The following is a 13,286-nucleotide window of genomic DNA, read 5'->3' on the forward strand; positions in this document are numbered from 1 at the left end:
TGCGCGTGCGTTTACAACGTTCCTAAAAGACAATTGCACATGCGCTCTCCGATTATCCAGAGCGCATGCGTAGTAATCCTCTCTCGTCGTTACTGGGGTGATTGTTGCTTAACAAACCAGAAGCAGACCGCAGGACGACATGGCGAACTACAAGGTGAGAGGCTTGTGTGTTTTGTTCTATATAATATTGTAGTCTTCTCAGAATTGAAGACGTTCATGTCTTAAGTCATGGTGTAGAGCCGTGAGGGCAGTGCATTTCCTTATATGTGCTCAGGCTGCAGCACCTTAGCCCAGGTGAACACTGACAGGCTCCAATGCGGTTATACACTGACTAGAGCAGTGGTCTTCAAACTGTGGACCTCCAGCTGTTGCAAAACTACAACTCCTAGCATGCCCAGACAGCCTTTGGCTGTCTGGGCATGCTGGGAGTTGTAGTTATGCAACATCTAAGGGTCTACATCTTATATATGAGGAGTAGAGCGGACACCTGTGTAATGTATTGGGCCCCAGCACCAAGAAGTGGACACTGGACCCACCACTACCCTGTCCTATAGAATAACCTCTGAAAAGGTCACAGAGAATGGCCTGTAATGTTTCCAATAAATGTAAATAGGAAAAGACCTATGTATTACTGGATCCTACTGTAAAGCATATCACTAATTGCTGTTAAAAACACCTCAGGCTGAGTTCACACCATGTTTTTGCAATACAGTTCCCTTATCAGGTTTTTGATTAAAAAAAACGAATTCCTCAAAACCCGACTAAACTGTATCAAAACGTGTGTACAAATTTTATCCCGTAGAAGGTTGAAAACCGTATACAGTTTGAAAAATAATGTCCGGTTGCATCCGTTCCTTAACCAAAAAAATATACGTTTTTAACTTTTCACTCCATTATTAATAAAGTTTCGCTTTTTTGATTGAAATTCCAAGAAAAAAAACTGTGCAAAGTCAAAAACCGGATGGAACCGTATGCACATATCATTCCCATTGACTGCCATGTTTTAAAAAAAATAAAAAAATAAAAAAAAAAACTGTATATGTTTCAATGCGGTTTTTCACCCGGACCAAAAACCGTGGAAGGCTACGGTCTTGTTCACCAAAAGATCACCGAGGTGATCCACTAATTCCCTATATTTCCCATATATTTGTTAAAAGGTATAATCTTTATTAATTTCAAAACACCAACAAAAAAGGAGTTAAAAATTGCAGTGTATCTCTCCTCCAGTATTATTAGTAATTGTCTGTGCCAACCAGGCATCACCTATTATCTACCTGTGTGTACCTGCAGTGTACACACGGTTGGTGGGGGAGTCCGCACTGTATATTAAAAACCTATCCTATGCCCCCCTCGACATGTTTCGCCGCAGGACGCGGCTTTGTCGAGGTTTTAGGGCACTCTCTGGTTGGGGTGCCCTAAAACCTCTTGACAAAGCCGCGTCCTGCGGCGAAACATGTCGAGGGGGGCATAGGATAGGTTTTTAATATACAGTGCGGACTCCCCCACCAACCGTGTGTACACTGCAGGTACACACAGGTAGATAATAGGTGATGCCTGGTTGGCACAGACAATTACTAATAATACTGGAGGAGAGATACACTGCAATTTTTAACTCCTTTTTTGTTGGTGTTTTGAAATTAATAAAGATTATACCTTTTAACAAATATATGGGAAATATAGGGAATTAGTGGATCACCTCGGTGATCTTTTGGTGAATTGGTTTAAATAACCCTCCATATATTGGTCCGCAGTTGGATCAGGCTACGGTCTTGGGTACAGGAAAAAAAAACTGGCAAAACATACTCAACCTTTCAATAGAGAGTAGAGAGTCAATGCATACGGTTTTCAATACAGTTCCATACGGTTTTCAAATTCAAAACGTATACGGGAACTGTATTGCAAAAAAAACGTGGTGTGAACCCAGCCTCAGTCAAAATGGCAGCCCCCCCCATAATAATGTATACTGCAAGAATTCCATTGAAGTGAATGGGCAATTAATTTGTGTGGAATTTACTGCTGAATTTCGTGCAGAAATGTGTGTGAACATTGCCTTTCATCTATCCAGTGGTGTCTTCAGCTCTTAATTCCCTTTAATAGTTTTAGGAAAACAAAATAATTATGTGACTTTGTATTATTAGCATTTTTATTTTTTCCCCTAGGCAGCAGATTCCAAAAGGGAACAGTTCAGAAGATACCTAGAGAAGGCTGGTGTCCTTGACACACTTACTAAAGGTGAATATCCATTCAGTTTTTTAACCCTTAAGGACAATGGACATAAATGTACGTCCTGATGTGGTGGTACATTTACGTCCTGTACATGACGCGAGCACAGGAACGGTGCTCGAATCATGCACTGCAGGTCCTGGCTGCTGTTTGAAGCCAGGGATCCACCGGTAATGGCAGACATTAGCGGTTGTGCTGATGTCTACCATTAACCCCTTTTAGATGCTGTGATCAATACAGATCATGGCATCTGTGGCAATGCGGACGTTTAAATGGTTGCTCAGATCGCCTGCGTCACTGACGCAGAGATCCAGTCATACAACATGGTGACCGGAGGTCCCCTTACCTTCTCCGGCCGTCAATCCAAAAAAATGTATAAAAAGCGATTAAAAACTATACACCGTGGTACCGATAAAAATTACAGATCACAGTGCAAAAAATGAGCACTCGTACAGCCCTGTATACGGAAAAACTTGAAAGTTATAGATGGTCAAAATAGAGGGATTTTAACCATGAGTATCATAACTATGGGTATCCTTTTAATTGTATTGCTAGAATAAAGAAAAATGTAATTTTTACCGTAAAGTGTACAGCGCAAAAACGAAACATTCCAATTTCGCCACACAAATAATATTTTTATGGTTGCGCCATACATCTTATGGTAAAATGAGTGATGTCATTAAAAAAGGACAATTGGTCATGTAAAAAACAAGCTATCACGTGGGTATGTGGATGAAAATATAAGTTATCTTTAGAGGGAAAAAACGAAAATACATAAACAAAATTGGTTTGGTCCTTAAAAAGGTACTCCGCCCCTAGACGTCTTATCCCTTTCCAAAGGATAGAGGATAAGATGTCTGATCGCAAGGGTCCCTCTGCTGGGGAACCCCGGGATCTCAGCTGCAGCACCTCGCTGTCATTACAGCACAGAGCAAACTCGCTCTGTGCGTAAAGACGGGCGATACAGGGGCCGGAGCATTGTGACAGAACCGCTGTAACTATCAGCCACCCCTGTGCAAATCACCAATTTAGACCTCAAATGTACATGGCACTCTATCACTCCTGAGCCTTGTTGTGCACCTGCAGAGTATTTTACGTCCACATATGGGGTATTTCCGTACTCGGAAGAAATTGCGTTACAAATTTTGGGGGTCTTTTTTCCTTTTACCTCTTGTGAAAATAAAAAGTATGGGGCAACACCAGCATGTTAGTGTAAATTTTTTTTATTTTTTTTACACTAACAGCCCCTTTTCCTTTTCATAAGGGGTAAAAGGAGAAAAATCCCCCCCCCCCCCCCCAAAATATGTAATGAAATTTCTTCCGAGTATGGAAATACCCCATATGAAATACGACAGGGCTCTGAAGAGAGAGAGCGCCATGCGCATTTGAGGCCTAAATTAGGTATTTGCTATGGGGCGGACCCAGATGCAAGGATGGTGCTTGTCTCCACCAAATCCCTACGGTAGTGTTTCCCAAACAGGGTGCTTCCAGCTGTTGCAAAACTCCAAGCCTGCCAGGACAGTCTGGCTTCCCAGCAAATGGGAGTTGTTGTTTGGCAACAGCTGGAGGCTCCGTTTAGGAGACACTGGCGTATGAGACATTTTTCATTTTTATTGGGGGGGGGAGACAGTGTAAGGATGTGTATTTGTAGTGTTTTACTTTTTATTTTGTGTAGTGTAGTGTTTTTAGGGTACATTCACACGGTGGGGGTTCACAGTGAGTTTTCCGCTGGGAGTTTGAGCTGCAGCGGAAAATTGTAGAAGGAATCTCGCTCTGTAAACCCCCGTCCTTGTGAATGTAGCCTTCATCTGTTGCAAAACAACAACTCCCAGAATGCAGTGACAGACCGTACAAGCTGGGAGTTGTAGTTTTGCAACGGCTGGAGGCACACTGGTGGGGAACCACTGAGTTAGGAAACAGACTCTAGCTCAGTGATTCCAACCCGTGTGCCTCCAGCTGTTGCAAAACTACAACTCCCAGCATGCACTGACAGCCGAAGGGCATGCTAGGAGTTGTAGTTATGCAACAACTGAGGAAGAACAGTTTGGAGTGGTCTCCAAACTGCAGCGCTCCAGATGTTGCAAAACTACAACTTCCAGCATGCCCGGACAGTCTTTGGCTGGGAGTTGTAGTTTTGCAACTTTTAGAAAGCCACAGTGAAGATCACTTACCAGCGATCTTCACTGCAGCCTCCTACACCGCTGCACTTTCCGTCCACATTCCTCCTGCCGTGCACGATGTCTCTGCTGCCACTGCTCCTCCATGCCGGTAAGCCGGCCATGCTCCCCCCCCCCCCCCACGCCGCATTTGTTCCGGACTTCGATCGGTGGGCAGAGTGCCTTTTGAGAGCCATAACAAAAAGCATCAGTAAATTATGTAATACACAAAGGGCAAGTGAACTGTCAAAATGGTCTACCTGGTAGCATATAAAGGCTATGGGGGAGATTTATCAAAACCTATCAAGAGTAAAAGTTGCTGAGTTGCCCATAGCAACCAATCAGTTCGCTTCTTCGTTTTTTAGAGGCCTTGTTAGAAATGAAAGAGGCAATCAGATTGGTTGCTATAGGCTACTGGGCATTTTTTACTCTGATAGGTTTAGATAAATCTCCCCCTATGTGTTAATTGAAGCTATGAATGCTGTATGAAATTTGTTAATTTACGTAATAAATAACGTACAGAATATCTTGTATTTTCCAGTTTAGGTTTTGTAATTTTGATTCCTTATTTCATACTGTAATGCTGTGATTTCTGCTTTATGATTGTGTTTAGGTGTTGTGGTTGTGTCTTGGTCAGAAATAATGGTAAGGCCAGAGCTACACTGTGACTTTTTTAGTGCTACAAGATTGACTTTAACTATTGAGCTGCCGCTGCATTCCAAAGAAAAACATTGACTTATATGTTATCTTGTGGACTATAGCTGTCACTCAATGTTAAAATCAGTCTTGTAGCCCTATCAAATTTGAAGTGTAGCCCTAGCCTAAAGCCGCGATGTTGCCACAACACAACTCCAATGTGTGAACTCGGCTTGTGCACAGCATTTACGTGTATCCGTGTTGCATATAACAAGCGGTCAGATCACTACTGTCATTTTTCAAGCCTGAAATATAAAAGCTGACAAATGTGTTCATTGGGTAAAACTGACTTTATTTGAATATATTAACTGCATAGGGCCCATAAATACTACAGAAATGTTAATTGGTGTTCATTTTCTGCTGCAGTACTAGTTGAACTCTACGAAGAACCAGAAAAGCCGAATAATGCATTAGAGTATCCTTTCTACATGCAACTGTCACGATCACACCCTATCGGTCCAGCCAAGACGCTAGAGCGAGTGTGATGGTGCAAGGGTTAAAGCCGCCAGACCTCTGGGTATCCACTACTAGTCCCAGCAAGTCACCAAATTAACCCTCAGATAAACGTGTTTCACCCGAGCTGCCTTCAGAAAGGTGAGCTCATATATTTAGAGATCAAAGACCAGAGCTGATTAATTAAACATTTAATCTGATAAAAGGTATCACAGTGCTATGCATAAAAATAAACAAATGACATACAGGTACAAAAATATATATGAGTTCAACAAGACAAGTTCAGAAAGAAAAAATGAAGTTCTTACAGCATGATGATATTAGCAGTCCATGAGAGAGAGTGAGGTTCCAGCTGTTCTTAGGATGGTCTTGTCAGCTTGTTCCACAGCATTGAACAACCCCGAGTCTAGCATTGTTTTAAATATATCTATCTCCTTTTTGGAGGGACTCCATTCCCCCCTCCCCTCTGATCCCACCAGGTGGGGGCATCTCTTATCTCGTATATGGGACCAGAGACCCCTTACATCCTGCTGCTTCAAAGGGCCTTTGACTTCAAAAGAGGAAAACAGCAGACAGGCCCCAATTGACTGCAATACAGAAAAACAAAGGATACACCGTCTGAATGACCCCTCACCCCCCAGGTCTTAGTTTATACATAGATGCAATTATAAAACACATGTATGTTTCCATAATCAGTTCTTGGACCTGACTGTAACAGTCAACTAAAATGTTTAACTCAAAATCTGGATTTGTGATCTAGGAGCCACCCAGATGTATTAATATATGTAGTCTAAATGACCTTTTCATTAAATGCATAGTCGATAAAGACCCCACTGCTCGGACTCAATCTGTCCTGTCAATATTTAGAGCAGCCGGGTGTATGCTCCATTGTTGCTCTACTCCAACTCTTCCTGTGTTCTAGTCATTCTAAGGGGTCTATCTGTTTGCCCCTCCCCCCCACAAACTTACATTTCTTAATTAGTTACATTCTAATGTGTTTTGTGGAAAAAAAACTCTAAAGCTTATAGTGCAGGTGACACAGACTACAATGGTCTTTACTATTTCTTTTTAAGACATTGCTCTGTTCTTGAGATGGCAGAAAATTATAATATTTATATTTACTGCTTTGGTGCAGTCAGGGCATTCCTTTAGCCCATGGTGCATTGGTATGGCATCCCGGCTGGATAACACCTCCTTTTATGAGATATGGCTGTGCATACATGATCTAGCGGAATATACCCACCATACCAGTGCACCTTGAGGCACTGGTACGAGTTTTCCAAAGCAGCTAATTTGCATATTATAAAAAAAATGTTTGTCCATATCTCAGGAAAAGTGCAACATATACAAAAAAAATACATAAATAAATTAAATAAAAAAGCTATTTTAAAAATAATAAAAATAAATATATATGACTATTGTAATCAGCGTTACCTCACACTATGAACCTGTACCAGCAGGTTAGTGCAGGTGATGCTGGTATCAGCTTCCCTTTAACAGTCTGTGCACCACTTCCATCTTTTATATAATTATTACATAGAATATAAGTCAAAATTTCATGAATTACTTCTCTTAAAGGATGAATTGATCTGAACTTAATATACCAATATAAACCCTACATAAATTGACTTATAATTTCTGTCTCTGAAATCATGCTTGATCTAGCAAACCCTGCAACCCCCCCCCCCTCCTGAAATAAAGTGTAAATGAATTTGTGTTCTCTATAAAGATTTGCGTTGCAAATTTTTGTGTAACTGGTACAGTCCAGGATTTACACTTCCCACAAATGATGAGAACATAGCTATCCTTAATAGAATATACAGTTTCCTAAAACATCACATAGGAGCCGCTGGCCCAGAAACATCAGATGTAGAAGCTTTGCGCTTGGAGATCACAGAACTGAAACAAAAATATGAAGCTGTTCTAGAAGAGAACAAAGAACTGAAAGCAAAGGTTGGTTTCATTGCTTTTCTGTGCTTACATTTCCTTATATATTTTCTTTATTATATGTCTGAGTGTTTGTGAGCTATGAGCTGGGGGCTTGACAAAAGGAAAGGCAATTGGGAGACCGTTTGCTGGGAATGCTCCTGGATGTTAAATAAGTCAGTCATACTTTAGAACTAAAATAATTCTTTCTTATGAATCTCACAGAAGATGCTTGTACAGTATTTGTGGATACTTGTACAGTATTTGTACAGTGTATGGGGCTATAGATGAGATGGCATGGTACAGTATATGGGGCTATAGATGAGATGGCATGGTACAGTGTATGGGGCTATAGATGAGATGGCATGGTACAGTATATGGGGCTATAGATGAGATGGCATGGTACAGCGTATGGGGCTATAGATGAGATGGCATGGTACAGCGTATGGGGCTATAGATGAGATGGCATGGTACAGTGTATGGGGCTATAGATGAGATGGCATGGTACAGCGTATGGGGCTATAGATGAGATGGCATGGTACAGTATTTGTGACGGATCCACTATAAAGGGATTTGGGCATCAGAAAATGTTTACTATGTAGTAGAATGCCATGGCTCTGCCAAACAGCTGATTCACAAACGTGTTATAGGTCATTGCATTTTTCATGCTATCCACAGAGTTTTGTAGTAGTCTAACACTTCCCTTTCTGGAAGGATGACTTTTCTGAGTGGGGACAAGGGAGAAAGCGGTTATCAGACACCTGACTGGCCTATCCCCTGGGGAACAAAAGGATCAAGCATATTGAAATTTAAAGTGCCCGACTTGACATCTGTCGTCAGGAGGCCACAATGTATATAGTACATTTTCGGTCCGTCTGTCATTTCTATAACGTGCTCAGAGCCCAAGCATCAGGGAGGCATTAGCAAATTGCAGCAGGAATTTCACCTTGCCTTCCTGCCTTGAGGGATTAAAGTACTGGGCTCGGCATCCACTACTGAGCCCCTGAGGCATAGCTATAGGGAGTGCAGAGGTAGCAGTCACACTGGGGCCCTGGTGCCTAAGGAGACCCCCAACGCACATCTGCACCATAAGAGACCAGTGTTATAATTGGCACATGGAGCACTGTTGTAGTTATGCCTCTGCTGAGCCCTGTCCTTCATGGAGGGAGAATGTGTGCATGCTGCAGCTTGGAAGTGTCTCCTTGTCACTTAAAGGAGTACTCCGGTGGAAAACAATTTTTATTTTAAATCAACTGGTACCAGAAAGGTAAACAGATGTGTAAATTACTTCTATTAAAAAATCTTAATCCTTCTAGTACTTTTCAGCTGCTGTATACTACAGAGAAAGTGCTTTTCTTTTTGATTTTCTTTTCTGTCTGACCTCAGTGCTCTCTGCTGACACCTCTGTACATGTCAGGAACTGCCAAGAGGAGGATAGGTTTGCTATGGGGATTTGCACCTACTCTGGACAGTTCCTGACATGGACAGAGGTGTCAGCAGAGAGCACTGTGGTCAGACTGAAAAGAAATTTAAAAAAGAAAAGAATTTCTTCTATAGCATACAGCAACTGATAATAGTGGAAGGATTAATATTTTTTAATAGAAGTAATTTACAAATCTGTTTAATTTTCTGGCATCAGTTGATTTAAAGGTTTATTCCGGGCAAAAACCTCTTTGGATAGGGGATAAGATGTCTGATCACGTCCCCAGTCCTGAAAAACCCGGAGGTTTCCGAAACTGGAGACGCAGCCCCGCATAGAATGCGGGTGCTGCAGGGAGATCGTAGGGGGTCCCAGCTGCGGGCCCCCCGTGATCCTTTGGATAGGGGATAAGATGTTTTTGCCTGGAATACCCCTTTTAAAATAAATTGCTTTCCACCAGAGTGCCCTTTAAGTTCTGAGCATGACATAAGGTGTGGAATATGTTGGGATTCAACATGCCCTATATATGTTTTTGGAAGAATAAGCAGTAGCCAGAGATGTCTGGCAGCTGTTTTCTCCCCTCTTCTCATTCGGAGTACGGTACATGTACGCTCGGCTCAGTCTAGATACTGTTGTCTGAACATTTGTGTGCATATTTTCTAAAGCTGACCAATGTCAGAGTTCTTTAGGGGAATTTGTAAATTTTTAACACCTTCATGTGCAAACCATGTAAAATACACTACTCCTTTTGTGTCAAAAGTAACTTTTCTCCTTTTCTGTTAAATCTTGCAGCTTGCACAGCTGGAACCTCATACAGATGAAAAGCGTCCAGAATAATGGAATAAGAATAGCTTTGATTTCTTGCACTGGATATGTAAATAATGAGTGACTTTAGGATTTATTATATTTTGGGCACAAATATATACATTTGTTTATGGTTATGAATAAACAACTTGTCTACAGCATCAGATTTGTGACGTCCTGTAAAATGCAAACAGGCTGCAGCTTTATTAATGAAAAAAAAAGTATTATTTAAAGGTACTATTTAGGTGAGAAAATTGACTTCTAAGCATTTCCATTTCTCAGCTACAGATTAGATCATCCAGGGGAGCAGCTGAGCACTAACAATTATTTAAGGAGTAGTCTACTGAAAAGTATCTTTAGTCCATTGTGCCTGGACTACAAAAAAACTTTTACTCTCCTTCCTCCGTTCCCCCGCAGCGCCGCTACAGCTGTTCGGTACTCTGGTCCAGTCTTCTTCCATGTGCACAGATTGTCACACTGCGCTTAGCCTATCACCGGTAGAGGCGGGACATCGCTGCAGCCAGTGATAGGCTGAGCGCAGTGTGACGATCCGTGCACACGGAAGAAGATCAGACAGGAGGGCCGAACAGCTGTAGCGGCACTACGTGGAGGCGGAGGAAGGTGAGTTAGTGTTTTTTTTTTTTTTTTTTTTTTTTTTTTTTAAATTGAGGGCACTCACCCGGTGTGAGCAGTGAGTCCTATAGAGTCTAGGATTCACAGCACACACCCCAGGGCCACGTTGGCTTGGATAAATAGGATGAAAGATGTTCCTCCACCAGGGTAGGTATCCAATCACGATTGGAGAGCATCAGGGTTTGGATCCGGATGGACTTCAAGTACAACCGTATAACAGGCATGATTGAAGATCAAAGGCTATTCGACACACTATCCTGGAGGGGAGGGGGGGGGCTGTGTATGTAAATTTATCGTACATGCCCCCAATGTGGAGTAAGTCCCAGCCATGTCTTTTATGTACCATGTTATTCTATTGATATTCCTCTGAGTGCTGGTTATTTTACTTTCTTTTATACCTTTACTTTGGGCTATTAGACATGAAGTCTGCTCGGACTTGCAACCATAATACGGAAACAAAAAAATGAATCCTAATTTCCCTGAAACTGGCCTTACGCACCTCTTAGTGGTGGATGTGGCTTCTGAAAGATGAACTACATATTTAAAAGAAAACTAGAACAAAAAAATACCTAGCCAGATTAATATTTCTGCATGATGTTTGTGACATGGGGGAGATTTATCAAAACCTGTCCAGAGGAAAAGTTGCTGAGTTGCCCATAGCAACCAATCAGCCTCTTTTTCAGAGGCATTTTCAAAAATAAAAGAAGCAATCTAGTTGCTATGGGCATCTCCACATTTCCACTGGACAGGTTTTGATAACTCTCCCCCATGGTGCTCATAGAAACATAGAATGTGTTGGCAGATAAGAGCCATTTGGCCCACCTAGTCTGCCCAATATTCTGAATACTTATGAATAGTCCTTGCATGAAGGATAGCTTTATACCTATTAGGGATCGACTAATATCTATATATTTTTTTTTAGGACCGATACCGATAATCTGTGACCTTTCAGGCCGATAACTTATACCGGAATATCGGTATAAAGGTTATCGGCTATTATCCCGCTTTAAATCAATGAACTGCATCCGCTTTTGCGGGGCCAGAGGCCGCCGCCCGCTTCTCTCCCTCTAGCTGTCCTGTGGTCCTCCCTAGTACCACCACCACCGCTGCTGCCCCATTGCCTCCCCCATCCCGGGTTTTAAAATTACCAGGGTCCGCGCTACTTCTGGCTCCGGCGGGGTCCTGAGCTGTCACTGTGCGCACTGACGGTGCTGTCGCGTTGAGGCAGTCACTCGACATTGCGCTGCGCAGCGTGCAGGACGTCGCAGGAGCCAGAAGTAGCGCGGACCCTGGGCCCCGGAACAGGTAATTTTAAAGCCGGGGATGGGGGAGGCAATGGGGTGGTGGTGGCTGGGAGGGGGGCGGGGCATTATCAGCATATCGGCAAGGTAATTGCCGATACCGAGAGTGTCCAAAATCGTCCGATAATATCGGCCAAACCAATAATCGGTTGATCTTTAATACCTATCTCTCTCTTATATGAAGGATAGCCTTATGCCTAACTCCTTCACTGTATTTAGTTATTACTTCTGCAGGAAGGCTATTCCATGCATCCACTACTCTCTCAGTAAAGTAATACTTCCTGATATTACTGCATAAACTTAAAGTAAACATACTTTGCCCTTCTAATTTAAATCTATTTCTAATTGTGGAAGTTTTTCTTCTTTTAAATATTCTCTGCTCCTTTACCATGTTGATTCCCCTTATGTATTTAAAAGTTTCTATCATATCCCCTCTGTCTCTTCTTTCTTCCAAGCTATACATGTTAACCCCATGTTAAGGACCCAGCCAATTTTCAGTGTAGGACCCGGCGATTTTTTGCACATCTGACTGCTGTCAATTTAAACATTAATAACTCTGGAATGCTTTTACCTTTTAATTCTGATTCCAAGATAGTTTTTTCGTGACATATTCTACTTTATGTTAGTGGTAAAATTTCATCGATACTTGCATCATTTCTCTGTGAAAAACTCCAAAATTTGATGAAAAAATTGAAAACTTAGCATTTTTTTTTTTACTTTGAAACTCTGCTTATAAGGAAAATGGATATTCCAAATTATATATTGATTCACATATACAATATGTCTACTTTCTGTTTGCATCATAAACTTGACATGTTTTTACTTTTGGCAATTTTCCAATTTTTTACAAAATTTTCAAAATCGAAATTTCAGTTCAGTTTTGAAGTGGATTTGAAGGGCCTTCATATTAGAAATATCCCACAAATGACCCCATTATAAAAACTGCACCCCTCAACGTATTCAAAATGACACTCGCATGTTCTTGTAGACCCAGTTTTTGAATTTTTACAAGGGGTAAAAGGAGAGAAATCTTCCTAAAATTTGTAACCCAATTTCTCCCGAGTAAGAAAATACCTCATATGTGTAGGTAAAGTGTTCAGTGGGCGCAGTAGAGGGCTCAGAAGAGAAGGAGGGACAATGGGATTTTGGAGAGTGAGTTTTTATGAAATAGTTTTTGGGGGGCATGTTACATTTAAGAAGCCCCTATGGTGCCAGAAAAGCAAAAATAAAAATAAAAAAATAAACACATGGCATACTATTTTGGAAACTACACCCCTCAAGGCACGTAACAAGGGGTACAGTGAGCCCTATCACCTCACAGGTGTATGATAAATGTTCATTATAGTGGGATGTGAAAAGGAAAAATTTTATTTTTTTACACTAAAATGCTGGGGTTACCCCAAATGTTTCATTTTCACAAGTGGAATTATGAGAAAATGATACCATAAATTTGTAAGAACATACCTCATATCTGGGCGTAAACAGCTCTGCGGGTGCACACTGGTCACAGAAGAGCAGGAGCGCAATCAGGGGCCTTGAGCTTCTACATAGCTGCCTATGGAGCCAGAACAGTGGGACCCCCCCCCCCCCCCCTCAAGGAGCGTTACATAGGGTACATTAAGTTACTAAAGTGGGGGTACAGTGGGATGTAAAATCATTTAAAAAAAGGTTATG

The 13,286-nt window shown here is 41.7% G+C and overlaps 1 protein-coding gene across 1 annotated transcript; it reads left to right on the plus strand.

Moving 5' to 3' along the window:
• Positions 1-2: 2 nt before the first annotated feature.
• On the plus strand, positions 3-9,839 carry MYCBP (MYC binding protein). The gene is made up of 5 exons (XM_056557091.1): positions 3-154; positions 2,160-2,232; positions 5,442-5,490; positions 7,352-7,481; positions 9,667-9,839. The coding sequence occupies exons 1-5, from the start codon at positions 140-142 to the stop codon at positions 9,709-9,711; spliced, it is 312 nt and encodes a 103-aa protein (XP_056413066.1). The 5' UTR covers positions 3-139; the 3' UTR covers positions 9,712-9,839.
• The last annotated feature ends 3,447 nt before the right edge of the window (positions 9,840-13,286 follow it).

The sequence above is a fragment of the Hyla sarda genome, chromosome 2 (assembly GCF_029499605.1).
Source record: "Hyla sarda isolate aHylSar1 chromosome 2, aHylSar1.hap1, whole genome shotgun sequence".
In the NCBI taxonomy this organism is placed as follows: Eukaryota; Metazoa; Chordata; class Amphibia; order Anura; family Hylidae; genus Hyla; species Hyla sarda.

What these genes read in the sequence shown, in the direction of transcription:
- MYCBP (XM_056557091.1), top strand. An exon ending in AAGCCGAATAATGCATTAGA is followed by an intron (nt 5,491 to 7,351) that starts GTATCCTTTCTA and finishes TAGAATATACAG; the next exon opens with TTTCCTAAAACATCACATAG. An exon ending in ACAAAGAACTGAAAGCAAAG is followed by an intron (nt 7,482 to 9,666) that starts GTTGGTTTCATT and finishes TAAATCTTGCAG; the next exon opens with CTTGCACAGCTGGAACCTCA.